Genomic DNA, 25,263 nt, shown 5'->3' with positions numbered 1-25,263 from the left:
TCAGTCACCCGGAGGAAACCCACGCAGACACAGGGAGAACACACCACACTCCTCACAGACAGTCACCCGGAGGAAACCCACACAGACACAGAGAGAACACACCACACTCCTCACAGACAGGCACCTGGAGGAAACCCACACAGACACAGAGAGAACACACCACACTCCTCACAGACAGTCACCCGGAGGAAACCCACACAGACACAGAGAGAACACACCACACTCCTCACAGACAGGCACCTGGAGCAAGACTCGAACCCACAACCTCCAGGTCCCAGGAGCGGTGTGGCTGCGCCACCGTGCTACCCCTCACTTTAGGTCTTGAGTAAACAGTAAAAATTGGTACAAAATCTATGGTTGTTAATGTTTTTATAAGGGACTAACGTTTAAATAAATTCATGGGAAATGTTACTTGAGGAATATAAAATTTTGGCTCTGATTCCACATTCATTGAGAACTCTGAAAAGCACACGCTCTCTCTCTCTCTCTCTCTCTCTCTCACACACACGTTGTGTGGGTTCCATTTGTTGCTCTACATACTTTATTATTTTATTAGCCTTTTTAGTCCAGTCCCGACGATTGAAGACGAGTAAAAAGGGGGCAAACAAAAGTTTTCAGAGCAAAAGATAGACGACAGTCTACCACCGCAGAAGTGTAAGTTCTCCTGTGTGGTCAGTGGAGCTGAGAGAATTGGGAGTGAGTGTAGAAATAGTGAGTGTGTTGTGAAACCGACAAAGGAAACTTGTCGAGGCACGATACAAGAAAAATGGAGGAAGTGCCCCAGATATTCAGGGTGTTCTCGTGTTTGGAACTTGTGTTTTGTGTGTGTGAACTACTGAAGAGAGTCGGTACGAGTTTTAAATCAGCACCTAACGGCCGTTGCGCGGGGCTCGCGGAGAAGCCGTTTTGTTCTGCATCTACGGCGAGAAGGCTCGACATATATGACGATCCGTGATTGGCTGTAATAGCAGACGCCCACGCTTCAGCCAATCCCCGCTCTTCTGAACAAGGTACCCCTCGCCTCTGATTGGTCGCTCGTTTGGCTCTTTAACGCATGTGAGCAGCTGGCAGAGCCGTATTGTCTGCGTTTATGTGTGTGGTCATCGTTTGAGAAGGTCGTCTCTAAAAGGAGGACTTTCTTTCTGCTCCAGATTTTTAAATTCAGCGTTCAGGTGAGCGAGACCTCTGTCCACTGGCCGAAAGCGATCAGATCTGGACGTTTATTCCCGAAAAGCTTTGCGTGGGACTCTCTAAAGAAACACGAGGCTGAAGTTGGCTTTTTTAAAAAAATTCTCTAAGGTTCTTCATCGAATTTTCCGTCCCACCTTAAATGGCGCATATTCTGCTTTGGCATTTAAGGTGGAATGGTAAACATTTGAGTTTCCATCTAAATGTAGGAAACCTACGTACCTTTGTTGATGTCTTCGTGTGATATGTAGATGTACTATTTTAGTTCATTCTCCATCTGTTTCTCTTAAGTCTTATGAGATGTCTTTGAGCAGGTTAGGAGCTCTCAGCGCAGGGCTGATGAAACACTGCAGAGCATCTCCACTCAGAAGCAGAAAGGCTGCTGCAGGGGCTTAGTGTCGATTGCATCATCCACTGTAAAAATGCCCCTTTAACTCAGAAATAGAGCTGAAAAAGGTCTGAAACCGCAGCCTTTCACTATTAACTTCTCCAGGAGGCTCGGGTTTGAATAGGATTCTCAGGACAGATATGGGCTCTGTGGAATTTATCACTTGCACTGTTTGATCAGTACAGCTTTTAGAAGTAGGGTTCTTCTCCTGTGTCCCAATATTTAACGCCTCATTATGTAACGAGCCAGTGTCATGTTTCATGAAACTGTGACAGAGACTGAGAGTAAGTGTAGAGACTCTACAGAAGTTTTGTAGTGGATGTGCTTCATATTTAAAGAAAGGATTTCACACACAAAGATAAATATGGATGTATACATAGATCATCCAGTCTATAGCCCAGTTCAATCCTGTATTTCTATTACTGGAATAACACTGATAATGCTAACACGATACTAACAATGCTAAATACACACACATAATCATTTATAATCTTTTCAATTGTGTTTGGAGGTTTCCTCCATTTTATTTTTGTTCCCAAAGACAGATCCATGATTTTCTATGCCTCGGGATGTACCCATGAAAAAACGTGCACTCCTCTCCTGCTTTTTCTGATTAAGGGACTCCTCTAGCTGTAGTCAGGCAGTGTTCATCCATGTGCTTCTGGGAAGGGAGGGCTGAGGAAGGGGCATATCCCATCTCTTGTACAGTCTGGAGAAACCTTGAGTAAAGGTGTGCCTTTGTAATTTATACAACGTGGTATCTAGCAGAATTCGGTGTAGTTATGAGATTCACGCACAGTTTAGGTGCTAGTTGTTTTAACTTTGAAGCACAACACAAGCCAAATGGCTGGTTGTGTTGCCGATGACCCTGATGACTTTTAGGTTGGCTGCTTCCTGAGAAGAAGGGGGGGGGGGTCTTCACTGCTTTATCACATGGTGAAGATAGCTGACTGTGTATTAAACATCTTACAGTCGAGCATCTCCTCACCAGTGAAAGGTTCCCAACAGTGTTCCATTTAAGAGAACTTCCACACTGATGAAGAAGTAGATTTCACAGGTAGTAGAAAATGTATCAGATAATATGCCATTAAAGACCGATATCTGCATAGAGCTGTATTTTGAGGCCAGTGCATTTCCTAAAAAGTTGACTTCCCAGTGCCATGCTTCCATTTTTAATCCTAATCTTGGTGATTTTCAGTGAACTGTGCGTTTGAAAGTAAAACCAACAGTGTTGTTGTTTTCAGGGCCATCGCTCAAAGAACATTCATGGCACCTTTAATTATTTAAAGAATGTAAACAATAAGCAGGTTCTACCAGCTGTTTCTCTTTTTTTTGTTGTTCCTTGTAATAATTTTACAATACTTTACTTTGTCCTGTACTCCTGATGTTTTGTTGATGACTGGACCGTTAGATACGGCTCAATGTATCTGCTGCGTTAACGTCCATTAAACGTTTAGAAAGTTTTCTTTTGGACTGTTTTGGAGTTCCTGCTGTGGGTTGTTTACACTTGGAGTTCTTGCACGCAGGCAGCCAAGATGGCTGTTATCGTGTGGTGTTTTGAAGTTTGGAGAGTGGAGGAGTGGCGTATGTTGGTGGGTGTGTCCAGACTCTTGGCTCGCTCTGCTCTGGCGTGTCCTGATTTGTCCTCGTTATGTAAGAAGATGGGTAGTGTGCCACTGTATCCAAACAAGTGGTGGCTTCAGTTACAAGTTTTGTGTGTGTGAGAGAGCGAGAAGGGGCGGGGCAATGTTCTCTGCTGTTGTTGACTTTGTGGTGTAGGGGTTTGGAGCTGTAGTTCCACGGTGTTTATCTTGTTTCTGGAAAGCGTTTATGGGACGGTGGGGGATTCCTTTGCAGGAAGTTTCACAACATCGATTGTGTTGTAACCTAAGCCCATATTCGTATGTTATTAGCTTTTATTTTCACTTTTCTTGGGCAAGGTACTGAGTAAGCACTCTATCAGCAGGAGACAGGACTCCACAGGGCACTTGTTTTTTTATAGGGTTTTCTGAATCAGGCTTTTCTCCGCTGTTATGTTCTTATTTATCGTGTCATAAATGTCTATTAAAAGATAATATAAACTGTCCCATCACTGAATTAGAAACATGTACCTTATATTCACATCACCATTTCACTCCGGTTCTTTAGTGGCCACAGAGCAGGTATGACTTGAGTGATGCATCATTCTCAGTGCTGCAGTGACACTGACTTGGTGGTGAGTTAGTGTGTGTTGTGCTGGTAGAGGATCAGACACAGCAGTGCTGCTAGAGTTTTTAAAGCCCTCAGTGTCACAGCTGAACTGAGAATAGTCCACAAACCAAAAACATCAAATCAAATGTATTTGTATAGTGCTTTTTTACACCTGATGTTGTCACAAAGCAGCTTCAGAGAATTCTGGTAAAACAAATGATGAACGACAAGAGGATGACCGACACAAACTAGGCAGAGACAAATGACACACTGTCTCTAATTTTACATCTACAAGGTGAGCCAATGAGGTAACAGATTGGGTAGTGAGTGGACACAGTGTTTAAAATTGTAATTGGAGAACTACAAAGTGCTCCTGTATGGTTAGTTTGAACTAAGGCCAGTGCTAGATGAGGCTAATGTCGCTATGTATCACTTAGCCTCATCATCACTACTCACTGATTAATGCGACCATATTATGGTTGGTAAAAAAAAAAGGGGTCACTGCGGGCAGTTTCCTCACCCTGTCAGCACTTAGATACCGTAAGCTGTCGTCTACAGATATGCAGTCAAGGTTTGCAAAACAATATGGCCGACGGCTCTCTTTCCAGACAATCTGGAACAGACAGGCTTCCAGTGGGCCTGCCATGACTGCCCTTCACCGTCACTGTTTAAGGTCCCGTCGTGTAACCAAAACGCACAAGTGCTAGCAGCTAATTCTGAGGTCAGTGTCATATAAAACCACTTGGAAAATCATGATCCAAGTTCCTAAGCCTCAATGTCAGATCTGTGGAGATCATGTTAATGTGTGGCTAAAGAAAAATGCATTTGCAATATAAGCATTCAAGCCTTTTTCATTGTTGCCAAGAACACCAGCACGGTCGGCTTTTAGGCTCAAGTCTTCAACACTGAGGTGAGCCAGTTACAAATGAAGTCTCCCCACTGGAGACTTACAACAACGTTTTAATAGTTGACCGAGGTCTTTAAAACCTTTGATTCAGGGTCCAGACTGGGATTCTGGGATCAGGCTGGGATTTTGGGATGAGTGAGAGGCAGTGGCTGTTTCCACAGGAGATTGTGGGGGCAAATTTCAAATAGTGCTGCAACAATGTAACCACTGTGAGCTAAAATGACAGAATTGTGCAGTTAATGCTCTGCTCCAAGCGTGTTGAGCTCTCCATGATGACGTTTGCTGCAATTTGAAAAGAAGCAGTGGAAGGACTCGTTGATTGCTATGTTGACACCTCTTTGTTGGTTTTCTCTCCTTCCTCCAGGTGAAACATGCCCTCAGTCCCTTCTGATTCTGACACCGCCACTCTGGCTCCTGTCTGCCCTCTCACGGCTAAGAAGCTGGCGCTCTTGAACAGCGAAGGCCTCAAAGTAGCAGCTAATGGCCCTACACATACAGAGGAAAAGAATGGTCACGGTTCAGCTGTTGTGAACCAGAACCTGGAGGAAGGGGAGGAGGGCGTCATGGAGAGGAAATGGATTCGCCCAGATCTGGTCAGCAAATGCACCTGGAGTCTCGACGGTCCGAACAAGGATTCCCCACACGTTCATGCTCAGAGGTGAGGCAATAAACTACAAAGTCTGTTGTTAATGCTTTATTAGGGCAGCCCTAAAGCTATACCTCTGTATTATTGCTGTTCTGCCTCAGTCCTCATACATTCAGCTCCTGAGTTTAGTTTCCTGCAGAGACATGCTGGATAATAGACCAGATCAGGTTTGTTAGGGAAGTGTGACTCACCTAAAGTTGTTTGAGAGTGGATCAGCTGTGCTCTTATCCAAGAACTTGTTTGACAATGTTTTTGTTCACTCAAAAATGGGGGAAGTGCTGTGAAGCTGATAGCAAAGTCATGGTGACTGCATTATAAACATTTTCCCAACTCAACAGATGGCTTAATGATTTGGCCTTTATTTGATTAGAGTGACCCTTCCAGGCGAAAACCTTCCAGTATGAAACTAATATTGATGCTCTGTCAGTTGGGTAGTGAGTTAAGACACAATAAGACACCTGCTAACATTGAATTCTATGTAGAATAATGTGCAGAATTATTTTTATAAACGTATGAATTCACACTTGGGTATGATTGGTCAGATTAGCGTGGGGCAGTCGTGGCCTGGTGATTAGTACCTGGGTTTGTAACCGGAAGGTTGGCGGTTCGATCACCAGAGCCAGGAAGTCATGACTGAAATGCCCTTGAGCAAAACACCTAACCCCCTACTGTCCCCCGGACACTGTGGCTAGGGCTGCTTACTGCTCAAGGCATGTGTGCTCACTGCCCCCTAGTGCTCACTAGTGTGTGTAAATGTGTGTTTCACTGCTTGGATTGGGTTAAATGCAATGAAATGTGAGCCCAGTAGCCAATACAGTGATTCTAATTCTAAAAACATGTTTAGATGATTTTCTAAGTAAGTAATTCACATCATTAATTGGGAAAAACCACCACAATTTTCCCACAGATTTTTAAATGAATTGATCTGTGCAGAAGTGTGTTTTCTGTAGAAAAAGGAACGATTGTGACTGGGGGCTTCAGAAATTTGCATACGCCTGTGTAGCCACATGTAATTTAGGTTCACATCGTTTAGCCAGACATTCACTTCCCTTGTGAAACTGTGAGCTTCAAACTCAATCGTATTGTTTATTGCATCAGCCGCCATGTTCATCTTCCCGTTCCCTTGGTGACAGCCTACACATTCTACATACTGTTTCACTGTTGTTGAGCAGGTGTTTTCTAAAAGCTTGGTCTCATTAGCCAGATGTGAAGCACCTCTAGCTTTGCTCTGTTGACGTTGTTCAAGCTTTGATTGTGTTATTTATATCAGTAATACCAATCATCTCTCTTCAGGGTGAAAGCCCCCAACATTCTGCCCAACATTCTGAGAAGAATCGGGGACACCCCAATGGTCCGCCTCAACAAGATCCCAAAAACCTACGGACTGAAGTGTGAGATCTGTGAGTACTGACTCTGGAGCTGCATAGACTCTGGTTACTGACCACCACACAGTTCAGGAAGCTCCGGCACTGTATGATATATTTAAATTTTACCAAGAGCAATGTTACAGAGCCTATCTAATGTTATATCAGGAACCTTGCCCAGTGGCTCTTAATAATTTAAATCAGTGTTCCTGCCCTAGTTAGGAATGAAACCCCGGTCTGCTTCATCAACCCACTGTACAGTGGAAACTGTGAGAAGCTGAACAAGTTTCACCAGATTTTTGGTGCCTCTGGAATAACTACAATGAAGCCAAACGTTTCCTGCCTCCTCTATTTTTCTTAATGCCGCCCCTGGAGACAGAGTCTCGGATTCCAGTTTTCCCTGCCCCCTGCTCACCTGTTCTATCTCATCTACTCATTAGTGAGCCCTTTTATGAACTGGATATGGGAAAAGTTTGTTGAAATGCCATGTTCCTGCGAGTTGCCAGGAGCAAGATAAAGAAACATTCACAGGGCCAACAGGTGTGCTTTGAATGAGGCTCTGTTTACACACGATGAGCGCTGATGTGCGCTAATGGGGTCAGCAAGGAACAGGGACTCTTCAGAGAAATTCAACGAATAAACTTTTTTGATTGAAAAAAGTAATAAATAAACCTCCAAAACAAAACCATGAAAAACATGTATCTCCCAAAAGAGTAACTTTATAGCAGAAGGAAAAACTACTTCAAAGAAAATTTAATTCCAAGTAATTTTGGAGCATTTCTATTGGTTAGGGTGACCAGATCTGAGATGGTGAAAAAGAGGACACGTCTCCGGGGACGACGACGACTACTGACGTGCAGACTGACCAATTAAATGTTTACAGAGAAGGTTATCGACCAATAACGGTAGCTCTACAGTCAGACCGTCCAATCTGAAGATTTTAGGCTACTTCACCACGCCCCCTTCTCACTCAAGCGAACCAAACGAAGTAGGGGAGGGCGGGACTAGTTTGTGAACGAAACTTCTCGAAGTTCTATGTAAGCTCTAGAAAAACAAAATCCCTGTGAAATTCCGCCCGGACATTTTTTTAAGTCTAAAAAAGAGGACATGTCCGGGTAAAAGAGGACGTCTGGTCACCCTACTATTGGTCCATTCATCATGGAATTTTCACACAATGCAAAGAACAGCTGCTGTGTTCAAAAGATGTAACCTAAAAATACACAAAAATGGAGATAGATGATTTTAATTGGACAGAGAATCTATACTTGGAGCTGGGATCATGTGTTCATTTTAATAGATCTTTGGTTTTTATTTACTATTTACAGTAGCACAGCAGTCTGGAACATGTTTTCTACTCCCTTTATGTCCCTGTTCTATTTTAACCATAGCATTGGAAGTGATGTAGCATATTTACACCAAACTGTACAAATAAGATAAATATAACACTTCAGATGTAAGAAAACTGTTACTTTCAGCTCATGTTGCAGTACTATGGATAGAGGTGAGAATGAAATGAGTTGAGAAAGAACCCCACTGCAGAAACCTCACAGAGCTGGCTAAATGTAGCCTTGACGTAGCATTTTGCTAACTGAGGTAGCTGGGTTTCTGTTCTTCTTCACTTAACAGGCTACCAAGGCACAAGTATTAAAGTGTTCTCTGAAGGACAGGGATTAGCCATGGATTTTGCTATAGTTTACTTTAGCTATTAGCTAAAATAACAGTAGAAAAGCTAATAAGAGTTTCAAAACTTTCTCGATAAATCAGTAAATCATTGTCTAATTTATTATATTTTAAATAGGCTACAAAATATTGTGGCAATTTACTTGACTATACATGTGACCATTTTCCTGTCATATCTAAAGGTTGCCAGTTTTATTGTTTTTCTCGAATTCAGTGTAGTCAAACCTGAACTGGACAGTCCAGGAACACAAATACAAAAACTCCTTTTAAAAGGAAACGGTGGTCGTGCTGTTGTTTACACATTAAAGCTCTTCTCCTCACGGCTTTTCTGTTATAAGTGGGTCTCAAAAGTAGTCAGCTCCTGGGACTTTCTCTGAATTCAGGCTAGTGTGGTGATTTAAGGAACCAGAAGTCGACAGCAGCATTAATCCTCAGGGTGGCTGTTCAGGAGTGAGTCGGCACCAAGCCGGATTTGGTTTGTCACGAGGGATGAGGAAATGAGCATTCTCAAAGTTTCCAGCGCCCCTTCAGTGTTAATAGCAGACCTGATTCCTTGTTCTGTACTGTTTACAAGTCACATATATCTATACATGTTAAGTGGGGTGTTCTCCCATGTCGGTGTGGGAGCGAGCAACTGACCAACAATAATGTATTGAGAAGGGTCAATATTGTAACTAGACCTTATTTATTATTAATGATTCAGTCGAAGGAAAACCCAAACTTAAAGACTAACATCAGTGATCCCTCCAGACTGAAGACTAGAATTCAGGCACTGTTAACTCACACTACGTCCACTGAAACGTATGTTTAATGATCTTCTCAGGCTTTAATTGAATATAGTGTTCATATCTCAGAAGTATCACCCTGTCCCTCTCTGTCCAGTAGCAGTGTTCCCACTGGACCGAGGGTGAACGGGTTCAGTCGAATGGGTCAGTCCGGTCACCGCCTTCTGTTTAAGCCCCTCTTTTATTTAACGAGCAGTTTGTTTAAGCGTGTGAAAATCAAAGCCAGATGATTCTGACCCGCTTAACCAAGCTCAAAAGCAAGCGTCTGATATTTCGAGAAGGCTCATGTGAAACGGATTAATCCTGGGCCGTCTGAACAGAAAGTCTTTGGACTGAGAGCCAGTTAACCATGTGTGAGGGATGCGTTGAGTAGGTGTTATGATCTGGCCACTGGCTCTAAATTACTCTAAGTTAAAACCTGATTGGACAACATCATGGCTGTTCCAGACAGTCCTTATGACATCACAGCATTACAGCTCACCTTACAGTTCAACACTATTTCTGTTTAATGATTTGAGGTGTAACCTGTAAGTGCATGAGCACTGATACCTAACTGTACTGCTGTGCATTAATTATAATGTTTCTAATGATAAAATCTGACTGATGATAAGTCACCGGCCTAATGCCAATGAGAAACTATTAATATGTAATTAGCTGTAAGATCCATTGTCATTTTGGACTGAACTAAACAGGTTCATATTTATTTGTTGTGTTGGTGGTGTTGACAAATGTGTGGTTTAAGGGTTATTTTTGACTGGATCTAATATCCTATGGCTTTATGCTTTGGTAATTGTTTGATTTAATGCCTTGGTTAATGTTTTTGTGTGGTTTTTCCAGTGGGCAAGTGTGAGTTTTTTAATGCTGGAGGCAGTGTGAAGGATCGCATAAGTCTGCGTATGGTGGAGGATGCTGAGAAAGCCGGAATCCTCAAACCTGGAGACACCATCATCGAGCCCACCTCTGGAAACACAGGTGTGTGTGTATGAATGAAGGTATAATTACCATTAGAGCTGGGTTGCACAGTGGCATTTTGCAGATGTAATAACCATAGTTAAAATTATATTGGGCAGCAATTTACTTGTAGGTTGCAGGAGGGTGGGGGTTTTACCAGATACAGGATTGCCAGGATCTCTAGTGTTCTGCAGGGCACTGCCAAAATAGTCCTGTTCTTCAGCTTTAGTCACTGCTGTGTACAAAAACTGTTCTACATGAACACATTCCAAATCATATATGGGGAATGAATATGATCAGTTTATGTATTATGACTCACATATTGGTAAAATTCAGTAACTACATATGTATCGTCATTCTAACAATATCGTCATTGTCAAAATCTACTACACCATCTGTTGTTAGTTCAGTCATAGAACTAAATTTGGAACCGTTTGGCACATTTCCACTGACATAAACTTGGTTGCGAACCAGTAGGTTCTTCAGCGCAAACCATGGCTGAATAATAGGAAATAAGACAGGAACAAGCTCTGTTTGTGTGTGTTTCTGGGGATGTGTTTGACACAACACCATGTACATTGGCCATAGCCTCTCCACTGTTCATAAGCTCAGCAGGACGGCTCGGAACTCTACAACACACACATCACACACATATTATATCTCACAGAGAGAGGAGGACTGCTGAATTTGTCTTGTTTCATGTGAGTGTGTGTATTTGAAGGGAGTTGGTGTATTTATAACTCCATATAGCTGCGCACAGCCTCCTTCAACTTCATGTGCTTTAACCTGTTGTATTAAATAAATGAGATATTGTAATTCTTAAAATACTTTTTCAAGAAAATAACTGATGCCGGTGTTATATTTAATGAACAAAACATTGTGATCCGTTTCTCATGTTCGCATTTATTAGTCTTGCCCTCCATATTTTCTGTAAAACACAATCACAGAATAAAAAAACACATGTAAACAAAGACATTAATGAAGCAGTAAAGCTTCTCCAGACCTTCCAAAGACAAGGGTATGTATTTTGGGCTTTTCCTGTTTTGGAAAAAAAACAGAAAAACCACTGACAATGATTATATGGCTAATGACAGTCTGGGAAAAACTAGGTTTTGCTCTTGTTTTGATGTTGGAATAATCATCCAGCATCATTATCAGACCTCAATAATGCCCTTGTTGCTGAGTGCAATCAAGTCCTCACAGAAATGTTCCAACATGTAGTCTTTCTCAGATGTGTAGAGGCTTTGTTTGTATGAGTTGTTACAAACTACTTTTAAAATTCTTAATATGAGAAGAAAGTGTTAATAGGCAAGAGTTCATAAAGCTTTGACCATATTCTTGACTGCAGACTTCCTGACTACATACTCCCTTTGTCTCTCTCTCTGTGTGTGTCTGTGTCTGTGCTCTCAGGTATCGGCCTTGCCTTGGTTGCAGCAATTAAAGGCTACCGTTGCATCATAGTCATGCCTGAAAAAATGAGCCTGGAGAAGGTGAGTATATCTCAACAGGATTTCTAACACTGTGACCATGCAAACAGCTCTAAATCTCCATATAGACATCAGTCATGTAGCAATATAAGGGACTGAACACTAACCTCATCCTGTAGATGCTGAGAAACATAAAACCTACAGCAGAAAACACATGATGCAGGACTGTTGTGTGTGATTAGCTTATGCCTATCGTAATAAATGTGTGTGTGTGTGTGTGTGTGTTAGGTGGATGTCCTCCGTGCTCTAGGTGCTGAAATAGTTCGAACCCCAACCTCAGCTCGTTTCGACTCCCCCGAGTCTCACGTGGGCGTGGCCTGGCGTCTGAAAAACGAAATCCCCAACTCTCACATTCTGGATCAGTACCGCAATCCCAGCAACCCACTGGCACACTATGACAGTACCGCAGAGGAGATCCTGGAGCAGTGTGACGGTAGTGTGTCTGTCTGTCTGTCTGTGTGTGAGAGAGGGAGCTAGACAAATCCTGAATCATCCATCAGGATGGTGTTGTAGATTTGACAACACTTATTCCATCTCTCGGGAACTTATTGTATTTATAACGTATCCTGTGATGCTGTGTTTCTGCAGGTAAAATAGACATGCTGGTTGCCGGAGCTGGCACAGGTGGCACCATCACAGGCATCGCACGCAAGCTGAAAGAAAAATGCCCCAACATCAAGGTTTGGACCAGCTTTTTAAATAATGCATCTGCATTACAGCCATTTTAATTTGTCTGTTTTGTCAGGCCAGAGTGTCAAGGGTTAATCCACTGTATCTGATGTATAAACAAATACATTTAAAGGAACAGTAGGTGGTATTTTTACCTTAAGGTTAACTGTAATAAGGAAAACAGGACCTGCCATTTCTACTCTGGGCTCAGCACTGCAGAAACAGCACTATGTAACATCGGAAGGAAGATAGGTAACCACTCCCTTCCCTCTCTCTTACACTCTGCAGCTGTAGGGGGAGCCCAGGAGCAAAAATACCAGATCTTACATAGTGTTCCTTTTAAATGGCAAAGCAGAGCACTATATTAGATCTCAAAAATAATGACAACAGGGATATCCTCCTCAGTTTAGCCACGGGGATATATTACAATGAATACAATTATTGAATCATTAATTATAGTGATAATAACCTTTTCATATATACATTTGTAGCATGTTTTATGATGGGTAATAGCATGTGTGTGTGTGTGTGTGTTTTAGATTGTTGGTGTGGACCCTGAGGGCTCAATCCTAGCGGAACCAGAGGAGCTCAATAAGTCCGACAAGACCAGTTATGAAGTGGAAGGCATCGGTTACGACTTCATCCCCACCGTTCTGGACAGATCTGTGAGATTGATCTTTGCATTCTGGATTCATATGAATATGTTTAGCTTAGAGCCTCAGTCTGAGAGGAATTAGACAAAAGCACATTCATGACATGGAAATGCATCTCTATTAGTTAGTCAAATTGGTAGAGCCTCATGGTTCGGCTTCCTGCTTCAGTCTCTAGTTCTACAAAGCCACCAGGACAGAAGTTAGAACTAACTCTTCAGTGTGAACTCATTATCAAAGCAGGTCAAGCCTCATCAAAACCCTTCACTCTCGTTCACACAATGAAATTCTTAATTGCAGAATGTTTCACACAATCAACATTAGACACAATGGCTTTACAGGCTGCTGAAAGGATTAAAGACAGTGTTACATACCCATACAGTGTATAATACACACAGCACGTAGGTCATTAGTTAAGGGAGAATTAAACTGTCAACTCTGTAACACTCAAAGACCTGCCTTCTGATGTTTCAATGTTGTAGCTGCTTCCATTTTGATTTGTGAAATGTATGTCCAAAATGTATATGGAATTTATGAAATTTACTTACGCTAAATCACAGCTTAGGAATGACTCTATTAAAGAAAATGGTAGGATATCACATGTAGTTCCTGCTAAAAAACATTATAGAATGACTCTTTAAAGGCTAAGCACCAGCTCTATGAAAGTGTCAAACAAATAAATACAGTGGGATTTGAGTTCCTAACTTGTGTTTATTGATCGTCAGAAAACATGTTATTTCTTACGAATTGAAGGAATAAGGTTTAAAAGACCGTTGGTCCCCCCCCAACGGTGTTGGGAAACTCTAATAGGCGTCTTGCCTGTGACGTAGATGGTGGACAACAACTCTAGAAGCTGCACTTAATTTAATGTAAAATGACGAAAAGGTGTGTTGTTTTTGGCTGCAATCATTCAATGTACAGTGGGACATCTGTGAACAAATGGCCCAAAGATCCCAAAATATCCAGAAAATGGACTAAATTTGTCAACTTTAAACGGACACTTTGGAAAGGACCCTCCGCTCACTCCGTTATCTGTAGCTCATTTCACTGGCGCTTTTCCAACAATATGGGCATGTAAGGACACCAACGAAAGGTTGTTGAGCCTCTGTAACATGGAGGTAAACAGGGTAAGGACACTCACTTCGCCTGTTTTAGTTGGTGTTAGTTAACGTTAGCTTGACTCGCTAAACTCGGTGTCTCAGATTATACTCGGCTACGTAGCTGCATTACGGAGGTTTATAGTGTCGGATGAATTCGAGTTCGACTTCGATCACATTTACAAGAATAACGGTACCTCTACATTTGAGTTTAGCTTATTGCTAGGCTATTGTCATGAATAATGTTGGTTATTTAGCTAGCTAGATACTGTCATAACAGTCATAACGGTGTTTTACCGCGGCGTTGTTCAGCTGTTGTCCACCAGTGACGTCACGGTTGCGTTCAAGAATTTCCGTAGCGAGCTCGGGTTTTTCCGTCAATTTAATAAAATTGTCAGTTTTAAAGCAAATTAAGCTGCTATTTTCATTTTAATTCATACTTATATCTGTCAGTAACTACAATAATGTGAAATATTCATGGAGGTCCATTAAGTGGTGCTTAGCCTTTTAATGCAAAGGGTGGGTTTTAAAAGTCCAAATACTCGTTAAATACATAAAAAATATATCTTTCCTCTACTTCGCGGAAATTTGTTTTTCGCGGGTGGTCTTGGAACGCATCTCCTGCAAAAAAAGAGGGATCACTGTAATTAAGTATTAATATGCTACATTCACAATCATCATTTTAAATCTCACTTTAAATCTAAGCCAAAACTCTCACACACATTTATATACAATACATTCCCCCAGAACAGCATTTTTTCTTTGATGAAACTCATAACTAAAGCAGTGACAAATAAATTCTTCTCACATGCCATTTTCAAACTACTCTTTGTTTTGTCTGTTATTTTCCATCAAATATAATGACAGTTTTCATTGTTAATACTACGTCACAGTTGCGGTACAACAACAAAATTAGAATAGGAGATTGTTTGAATATTTAATTACAAATGTAAGTTACATAAAAAATGTAGATTTACAGGTCCATCAATAAAATCAATAAAATCCTTTCCACAGCAACCACTCAAACCATCACAGTTCGATCTGTGCACAGTTCTATCCAGTCTTTAGCTACTGTTTATTGGTAAATAATTGATAATATGCCATTGTTGCTACAGAATTCTTTTTTCTCAATGTATTCATTTGCTCACAAACATCACAGAACGTCCAATAAAAATTCATTAAAAAAGTGATTTTACACTAAGGGACACCAACATGCAGTACTCCAGGAGTGGGTAACGTGTGACATGAATGAGTTTAAGTTTGAAAGGGTTAATAATGTAAGGCTCTGCTATTAACCCCATCATGTGCTGATGTGCTTTCAATTGTCAGGTGGTGGACATCTGGTCCAAGTCGAACGATGAGGAGTCCTTCGCCATGTCACGCATGTTAATCCGAGATGAAGGTTTACTGTGTGGTGTGTATTGATTGCCATTGATTGTCTACCAACAATATGTTAATGTAGCATCCAAGATTAAGCAAATGTTCATCTCAATTAATGTGAAAGTTATAAAACTCTCTCTCTCTCTCTGTGTGTGTGTGTGTGGGGTGTAGGTGGTAGTTCAGGCTCAGCCATGGCTTCAGCGGTGAAGGCAGCAAAGGAGCTGAAAGAGGGTCAGCGCTGTGTGGTCATTCTGCCGGACTCGGTCCGTAACTACATGTAAGCAGCATCTGACCCCTCTCATGTTTCAGTCGTATAACATGATACAGACGCTGTCCCGGGAGACGGCGCTGCCCTTTACAGGGCACCGATATTCGACACTAGCGTGAAGAGAAGCTAATTATAAATACGTTGGATCACTGACCAGTCTGGTGTACATCTTTACACAGGTCCAAATTCCTCAGCGACAAATGGATGTGTGAGAAAGGATTTCTGAACGAGGAGGACCTGATGGTGAACAAGCCATGGTGAGATGCACAGACTCTCGGTGTGTCTTTAGGACTGAAAGATATCCATGGGTTACAGCCGACATCACAGTGTAAAGTAGCTGCCATATTAGGGACATGCTCTTTACTCAAACAAACTACTCAAATTAAAACTGTGATATTTACATTGTTTTGTTTCTGCCAACACTTGTAGTCCTCGTTTACGTGGTGAAATGAAAGAAATATAAATGTGGATCCCTGACCCATTTATCCGCGTCACGTTTGTAAACCGAGCTCTGTTCATGTGTCAGTCATTAAAGGAGCTTGGCCGCATCCCAACGTAGTGCCATTCTCCCTACATCACAGATAATAAAAGTAGTTATACTGCACCCAGAGAGTAATTAGATGCTAATTTGACTGGGAAATGCGGCTCTTATAACTCACTAAACATTATTTCTGACATGAAATGCACTTTGTGAGTGTCTTTTATAAAATAGTGGTTTCTGCACTGTCCCCAGCGGAGGGTGTAGAGTAATGTTTCGGATTCTGCCTTGGGTTCACTGCAGCATTTCCACCAAAAGAACTCTGGTTCTCGAGCCGGTTCTGTTCCTGATTCTTGGAACCTTGGTTCTTTCCATTTCATTCCGTCGCGGGGCTGAATACAGCACCAGAGCCAAAGATAAACTGTTAGAGACATGACAGGGTCATTGTTTATTCTTTGTTTACCGTGGAGTCAGACCATAGTGAGATATAATGGTGAACAGCGGAGAAGGGTAACCAAGAGCCACGGCTCTGACAAACACACGCATGGTAACGCACCTAACAGTACAGGAAACACACGGAAACCAAGCGTGTTCCTGTTTTATTTCTTATTATTAATTTATATGAAACGCTGTAAATGACCCGTTCAGCTCCACTGTGCGATAACGCTATATTTGAAGCTCTGGTTCCAGCCGGTTCGTGAACCACATCAGTGGAACCGCACCAAACAATTTCAAATTTAGTGATATCATTCATTCATTCACTATCTGTAACCCTTGTCCAGTTCAGGGTCGCGGTGGGTCCAGAGCCTACCTGGAATCATTGGGCGCAAGGCGGCAATGCACCCTGGAGGGGGCGCCAGTCCTTCACAGGGCAACACAGACACACACACACATTCACTCACACCTACAGACACTTTTGAGTTGCCAATCAACCTACCAACATGTGTTTTTGGACTGTGGGAGGAAACCGGAGCACCCAGAGGAAACCCACGCAGACACAGGGAGAACACACCAACTCCTCACAAACAGTCACCCGGAGGAAACCCACGCAGACACAGGGAGAACACACCACACTCCTCAGACAGTCACCCGGAGGAAACCCACGCAGACACAGGGAGAACACACCACACTCCTCACAGACAGTCACCCGGAGGAAACCCACGCAGACACAGGGAGAACACACCACACTCCTCACAGACAGTCACCCGGAGGAAACCCACGCAGACACAGGGAGAACACACCACACTCCTCACAGACAGTCACCCGGAGGAAACCCACGCAGACACAGGGAGAACACACCACACTCCACACAGACAGTCACCCGGAGGAAACCCACGCAGACACAGGGAGAACACACCACACTCCACGCAGACAGTCACCCGGAGGAAACCCACGCAGACACAGGGAGAACACACCACACTCCACGCAGACAGTCACCCGGAGGAAACCCACGCAGACACAGGGAGAACACACCACAGTCCCCACAGACAGTCATCCGGAGGAAACCCACGGAGACACAGGGAGAACACACCACACTCCACACAGACAGTCACCCGGAGGAAACCCACGCAGACACAGGGAGAACACACCACACTCCTCACAGACAGTCACCCGGAGGAAACCCACGCAGACACAGGGAGAACACACCACACTCCACACGGACAGTCACCCGGAGGAAACCCACGCAGACACAGGGAGAACACACCACACTCCTCACAGACAGTCACCCGGAGCGGGAATGGAACCCACAACCTCCAGGCCTCTGGAGCTGTGTGACTGCGACACCTACCTGCTGCACCACCGTGCCGCCCTTTAGTGATATCTTTTTCTGTTATTTATTGATATTTAGTGAAACCATTACCATAAAATGACAAAGAGCAGGGGAGTGTTTGAAGTTTTAATTACAATTATGTTCCACAAAAAACGGATAAGATGGGCTCCAGTCACATGACTTTTTCAGAAAAACTGAGATCATATACAAGTTGACTGTAATTAGTAATTGGTGCATGTAGCCCACATGGACGAAGGCTTTCATGTATAGCGTGTAAAAGTAAAGCTGTGTCCGTCACAGAGACGGCTCTAAACATAGACGCAGTATTACAGCACGTGGACAGATGCTTGGGAATGAATGGAATGGCCAGCTACTTCAGGGACGACAAGCAAAACGTGTGAGACGTGCCATCTTTCCTGACCTTGCACTCTGTCTTTCCAGGTGGTGGAATCTGACCCTTCAGGAGCTGCGTCTGTCCGCTCCGCTGACCGTTCTGCCCTCAGTCAGTATTAAAAACACCATTAAGATCCTGAAGGAAAAGGCTTTTGATCAGGCTCCTGTGGTGAATGAGACTGGGTAGGTCATGAATCTAATAGGCCACGTCTACTGTGAATGTGTTGTACACAGTACAGTAATACACTATAAATACATATTCCTTAGAAGTCGATTACTTTATATTGAGTTACTTCAGGATGCATGCCCTGTCACAGCACAGCTTGTTTAATCTCTGTAGGAAAGCACTGACCAATACAATGTTATGCTCTGGAGCAGCTACATATGAGCCATAGGTCTCTATGCTCAGAAAGGAATAAAGCCCCCAGCATTGGGCTGTTGTGCAGTGGATCTGTGTTCTCTTGAGCGATGGAGCACTATCCAGAACTTTTGGGATGAGGTGGAATGGTGTTTGCGAACTGTACCTGACCTTATTCACTGGTGGAGTGTGGGCTGAATGTAAACTTAAAGAAGGGTAGAATCTTTTACTGCAGCAGTAGAAGACTGTACGTGTGTGCGTGTGTGTGCGTGTGTGTGCGTGCGTGTGCGTGCGTGTGCGTGCGTGTGCGTGCGTGCGTGTGCGTGCGTGTGCGTGCGTGTGCGTGCGTGTGTGTGCGTGTGTGTACGTGTACGTACGTGTGTGTGTGTGTGTGTGTGTACGTACGTGTGTGTGTGTGTGTACGTACGTGTGTGTGTGTGTGTGTGTGTACGTACGTGTGTGTGTGTGTGTACGTACGTGTGTGTGTGTGTGTGTGTGTACGTACGTGTGTGTGTGTGTGTACGTACGTACGTGTGTGTGTGTGTGTACGTACGTGTGTGTGTGTGTGTACGTACGTGTGTGCGTGTGTGTGTGTGTACGTACGTGTGTGCGTGTGTGTGTGTACGTGCGTGCGTGTGTGTGTGTGTGTACGTACGTGCGTGTGTGTGTGTGTACGTACGTGCGTGTGTGTGTGTACGTACGTGTGTGTGTACGTACGTGCGTGTGTGTGTGTGTGTGTGTACGTGCGTGTGTGTGTGTACGTACGTGCGTGTGTGTGTGTACGTACGTGCGTGTGTGTGTGTGTACGTACGTGCGTGTGTGTGTGTGTACGTACGTGCGTGTGTGTGTGTGTACGTACGTGCGTGTGTGTGTGTGTACGTACGTGCGTGTGTGTGTGTGTACGTACGTGCGTGTGTGTGTGTGTACGTACGTGTGTGTGTGTGTGTGTACGTACGTGTGTGTGTGTGTGTGTACGTACGTGTGTGTGTGTACGTACGTACGTGTGTGTGTGTGTACGTACGTACGTGTGTGTGTGTGTACGTACGTACGTACGTGTGTGTGTGTACGTACGTACGTACGTGTGTGTGTGTACGTACGTACGTACGTGTGTGTGTGTGTACGTACGTACGTACGTGTGTGTGTGTGTACGTACGTACGTACGTGTGTGTGTGTGTACGTACGTACGTACGTGTGTGTGTGTGTACGTACGTACGTACGTGTGTGTGTGTACGTACGTACGTACGTGTGTGTGTGTGTACGTACGTACGTGTGTGTGTGTGTACGTACGTACGTACGTGTGTGTGTGTACGTACGTACGTACGTGTGTGTACGTACGTACGTACGTGTGTGTGTGTACGTACGTGCGTGTGTGTGTGTGTACGTACGTGCGTGTGTGTGTGTGTACGTACGTGCGTGTGTGTGTGTGTGTACGTACGTACGTGTGTGTGTGTGTACGTACGTACGTACGTGTGTGTGTGTACGTACGTACGTGTGTGTACGTGTGCGTGCGTGTGTGCACGTGCGTGTGTGTGTGTGTGGTTGGATAATCTCTTGACCTGTTGCCCTCCAGCCTGTTTCAGCCACATCACCGATGGGATCTATCAAAGTGTTCCCTGAACCTGGAGTCAGGATGTTCTTTCTCAAACACTATATTTACAGGAAAATCCTGTTATTTGACAGTTAGCAGCACAGTGTTAAAACAGCAAAAAAAAAAAAAAAAAAAAGATGAAATAAATGTTAAAGTCTCTCTCTCTCTCTCTCTCTCTCTCTCTCTCTCTCTCTCTCTCTCTCTCTCTCTCTCTCTCTCTCTCTCTGCAGAGTGATTCTTGGGATGGTCACACTGGGCAACATGCTCTCGTCTGTGCTCGCTGGGAAGGTCAGTCCTTCAGACCCGGTCATCAAGGTCCTTTACAAGCAGTTCAAACAGGTAGAAAAACACACACACACACCAACCCTACCTTTGTTCACTCACACTCTCAGTCATTTGACAAATTTCTGCCCCACACCACACACTTAAATCTTAAATTTAAGCACATGCTGCAGCTGGTTGTTCTTTTGGCACACAGCCAAACACACAGAGAAACCATGTGTGTTCCCAAACCCTCTCACACACACCCATATCACGTGAGTACACACCCTCCACACACCCATACCACGTGTGTACATGCCCATACATACACACACGCACACACACGCCACATGTGGTATTCACACAGTCACCGCTAGTGGCACTAAATCAAGGGGCTGATGCTGATGCTTTGCTCAAATTTAACCTACTTTCAACTATATTTTCCACGTTCTCTTTTCTGATACCAATATTGAAACTATGAATATTTGAAAAGGTTATAAAAAGCTTATTAAAACAGCTCATGTAATAATAAGAGGCCACACTGTGGCGTGGCTGGGGCCTGGGGATCCAGGGACAACAATGTATTCTCCCTGTGTCCTCCACCCAGTCACTGGGGACTGACTCACTCACTCGCTCATGTTTAACAAATATGTTATGGCCTTTTTTTTCGGTAGTTAACTTCCTGCTGTATCTCTACACTGCTTTCCAAAGAGTAGAAACTTAGTTAGTGAAAGTCCATGGAAAATTGGAACTGAAAAAAAGCCCCGTTTCTCCGTGTGTGCAGGTTCGTCTCACAGATAATCTCGGCAAACTCTCCCGCATCCTAGAGACGGATCACTTCGCCCTGGTGGTGCATGAACAGATCCAGTGTAAGTAATCTCACGCTACACAAGCTTCACAGTGATTTGACTTCACAAACACACTTTAAAGCAAATAGGTCTTCACAAATACTGTGAGACACATGCTTTTCTTCCAAAATACACAGAAAAATGAGGGTAGACACCACGCATCGTGTGCTGCCCCTGACACACGCAGACACAGGGAGAACACACCACACTCCTCACAGACAGTCACCCGGAGGAAACCCACGCGGACACAGAGAGAACACACCACACTCCTCACAGACAGTCACCCAGAGGAAACCCACGCGGACACAGGGAGAACACACCACACTCCTCACAGACAGTCACCCGGAGGAAACCCACGCAGACACAGGGAGAACACACCACACTCCTCACAGACAGTCACCCGGAGGAAACCCACGCAGACACAGGGAGAACACACCACACTCCTCACAGACAGTCACCCGGAGGAAACCCACGCAGACACAGGGAGAACACACCACACTCCTCACAGACAGTCACCCGGAGGAAACCCACGCAGACACAGAGAGAACACACCACACTCCTCACAGACAGTCACCCGGAGGAAACCCACGCAGATACAGAGGGAACACACCAACTGCTCACAGACAGTCACCCGGAGGAAACCCACGCAGACACAGAGAGAATACACCACACTCCTCACAGACAGTCACCCGGAGGAAACCCACGCAGACACAGAGAACACACCACACTCCTCACAGACAGTCACCCGGAGGAAACCCACGCAGACACAGAGAGAACACACCACACTCCTCACAGACAGTCACCCGGAGGAAACCCACGCAGACACAGAGAGAACACACCACACTCCTCACAGACAGTCACCCGGAGGAAACCCACGCAGACACAGAGGGAACACACCAACTGCTCACAGACAGTCACCCAGAGGAAACCCACGCAGACACAGGGAGAACACACCACACTCCTCACAGACAGTCACCCGGAGCCCCCTGGAACAGTAGTGTAGTTAACAGTGAATAATAATGTTCACACCATGGGTCACCAATCTCATCCAATCAACTGGTCTCTAAACAGTTCTACTGGGTGTGCTCCTGTTTGTTTGGAATGAAAACCTGCAGCCACGCCGGCCCTTTATAGATAAGATTGGTGAACCCTGGTTTACACCCTCTTGATAAGACTGATATTGTATTAGTGTCTACTTTCACCAGTTTTATTCCTTTAAAACAGCAATGGTCAGTGTTTTCCCTCTTTTTTTAAACTTTGTCCCAGGTTCCCGATGTTATTAAAACTGTTTGTTTTGTCGTTAATCTTCGTGACTCATTTCAGCCGGTCTCTGCCTGTTCTAGTCTGTGTTCTCAGGGACGTCTGTGTTTCATCTCTAAAGCACACTGGGTTTAGCATGGGGTTTTCTTTATTTTTTTAAATACATTGTCCTCTCAGTGTGCTGCAGACAGCAGTAACCACACCTCTTTCTCCTCACTGTGAGGCCAGAGCTACGCTGAATACATGCTCATTAGCATATTTTTCTCTTGTTTCTTACACCCTATAATTTCACAGTTTGGATCATGCACTTTACACACTGAATCCAGAAAGTTTTGCTTTACAAACAAGTGGCATTGAGTTTTCCGTTATAAGCAGTGCTTGCAGCTGTGTACTCTTGCATGGCCTTGGCCTGGTGGTGTGTCTGGCTCTTTAATGCCCAGGTGTTTACAGGCTGGCAGCACGGATGTGTGGCAAACACTGCCACTGAAACCAAACTCTGACCTTTGTACCACATTATTATGTTAAAACCCTCAAGTCTGTCCACAGAGTGTGTTTTTTTGCATCACTGCCAGCCCCTGCACCCTGTGCCCTGTGGCAGACAGAAACAGAGACCTGTGTGTTATGCAGTCAGTGTTCAGTCGTATCTCTAACTCATGTATTTTTTAGTTTGATGAGAACTGAGCACTGAACCGATTAAGAACAAAGAAACGTTTTAATGGACGCAGAATAAATGCTGAGTATTTTACAGAATTGTGGCATTGGTGTCGCAGTTAGGAATTCTTTACTGCACTACAGTCTACAGCTGTTTCACTCCACGCTTTCAGCTGAAATGGCGAGAGATGGGGTGTTCCATCGGGAAACAAGTCAATCATTGCAGCTCAGGCATTGTACATGTGTCAGGAACAGAAGAGCTTACTTTCAGCTCCATGTATATTCTAACTTTCTCTAATATTCTCATTCTCTCCCGCTCTCTTTCTCCCTCTATCTCCTTCTCTCCCTCTTTCTTACCCTCTTTCTCTCCCTCTTTCTTACCCTCTTTCTCTCCCTCTCCTTCTCTCCCGTTCTCTCTATCTCTTTCTCTCCCTCTTTATCTCTATCTCCCCCTCTCTCTATCTCCCGCTCTCTCTCCCTCTCTCTATCTCCTTCTCTCCCCCTCTCTCTATCTCCTGCTTTCTCTCCCTCTTTCTCTCCCTCTCTACCTCTCTCTATCTCCCCCTCTATCTCCCTCTCTCTATCTCCTGCTCTCTCTCTCTCTCTCTCTCTCTCTAGTCATGATCGATGGGTCATCCACTTTGAAGCAGATGGTGTTTGGCATCGTCACAGCCATTGATCTGTTGAACTACGTGACCACTCGTGAGAGGAGAGAGCGAACGCTGTCCGAATGCTCTCTTCCAGATGAGATGTAACTGCTTTTTGACCCCCCCCCCTTCTGCGCACAAACACACACACACACACACACACATTCATTCACTCATACAAAACACAACCATGATGCGTATCCGACTGCAGAGAATAAGAAGCTATTCGTCAGCTACATAGTTTTTCCTTAGTTTCCGCGTTCTTTTTAACACACTTTAAAACGATGATTGCCCTGTTACTTGAAATCAATTCAGTGTTTACTCAGAAGGTATTACTCAGTCTTTGCCAAATAAGTTCTGTCAGTTGATGCATTGTTCCTGAGCCTGATGAAATAAAGCTGTGCAGGTTTGTTTTTACTGAAATAAGATGTATATATTTGAGATTATACAAAGGCATGCTCTATCTGGGGTTTAGAGTTTTCAGTGTAAATGCTGCTATTTTTTATCTTCTGCTTCTAAGGTTGATCATCCACTTCCGTTTTAGCGATATTTTAGGGTTATACTGCCCCCTTGTGACTGTTTTATTATTATATTTTTCCCTCCTGAGGCCGTGCAGCCTGTTGATCGAGGCTGGTTTATTAAACCCGATCAGATACGACTGGAGGTCAGAAGGTTTACAGAGGGTCAGAGCTTGTGCCCCATGATCCTGTGTAGAGAGACCTCAGTGTTTTGGGTGTTTTATTTCCCCCCTTTTATCTCTTTAATTCTGTGCTTCTGTTGTTGTTTTCTAAGTTAAACCTGAATGTAGAATGTTGAAGCAAAAGTTTTAAATAGAGCTGGATGTGACATGAGGTCAGGATCCCGAACCCCCCCGAGGAGCACAGAAGTGCAGAGTGCGGTGCGGTTCAGTTCGAAAAGTGTCTTGAGTGCTGCAATGAATGTGCTGTTTAAATAAAAGCCTTGATTTCATTTCCCAAAGCTGAGTGTGCTTCATTATTTCACCACGAGAGGGCGCTAAGAGCACTGCTATTAACTCCACATCCCAGCATGCACAAGTGGTAAATGTCTCTGGACGCTCTGCAAAATGGCCTCACTGCTGTTATTATTTTTAATTTTATTATTTTTGTATAATCTGAGGTAATAAGCCCCCAGTGTTTAGACAGAGGTGGATCCATGGGGTCAAACACTATTTTTACCTGTGATTTCAGAATTGGCATTCGCTCCACAATTCCTCTGCAGATCGTGGGGGAAATCTAAGATCAGGACCCACCTGGACAGCTCTTAAAGGGTTAACCGTTTACTATCAGCCAAGGAAGAATCCCATTGTTATTGGATGGTGCTTCATCGCTCATTCGCAG

At 43.9% G+C, this 25,263-nt stretch overlaps 1 protein-coding gene across 1 annotated transcript; it reads left to right on the top strand.

Moving 5' to 3' along the window:
- The first annotated feature begins 1,025 nt into the window (after nucleotides 1-1,025).
- Nucleotides 1,026-24,876, top strand: LOC136664000 (cystathionine beta-synthase-like). The gene is made up of 15 exons (XM_066640988.1): nucleotides 1,026-1,172; nucleotides 5,038-5,331; nucleotides 6,613-6,719; nucleotides 9,986-10,120; nucleotides 11,510-11,589; nucleotides 11,815-12,019; nucleotides 12,175-12,266; nucleotides 12,795-12,920; nucleotides 15,332-15,416; nucleotides 15,554-15,659; nucleotides 15,830-15,907; nucleotides 18,341-18,475; nucleotides 20,469-20,577; nucleotides 21,284-21,368; nucleotides 23,877-24,876. Exons 2-15 carry the CDS (start codon nucleotides 5,045-5,047, stop codon nucleotides 24,011-24,013), a joined length of 1,767 nt encoding a protein of 588 aa, XP_066497085.1. The 5' UTR covers nucleotides 1,026-1,172; nucleotides 5,038-5,044; the 3' UTR covers nucleotides 24,014-24,876.
- Nucleotides 24,877-25,263: the final 387 nt, after the last annotated feature.

Source organism: Hoplias malabaricus, chromosome 12, assembly GCF_029633855.1.
Source record: "Hoplias malabaricus isolate fHopMal1 chromosome 12, fHopMal1.hap1, whole genome shotgun sequence".
In the NCBI taxonomy this organism is placed as follows: Eukaryota; Metazoa; Chordata; class Actinopteri; order Characiformes; family Erythrinidae; genus Hoplias; species Hoplias malabaricus.
This window is presented reverse-complemented; position numbering and strand designations above follow the sequence as displayed.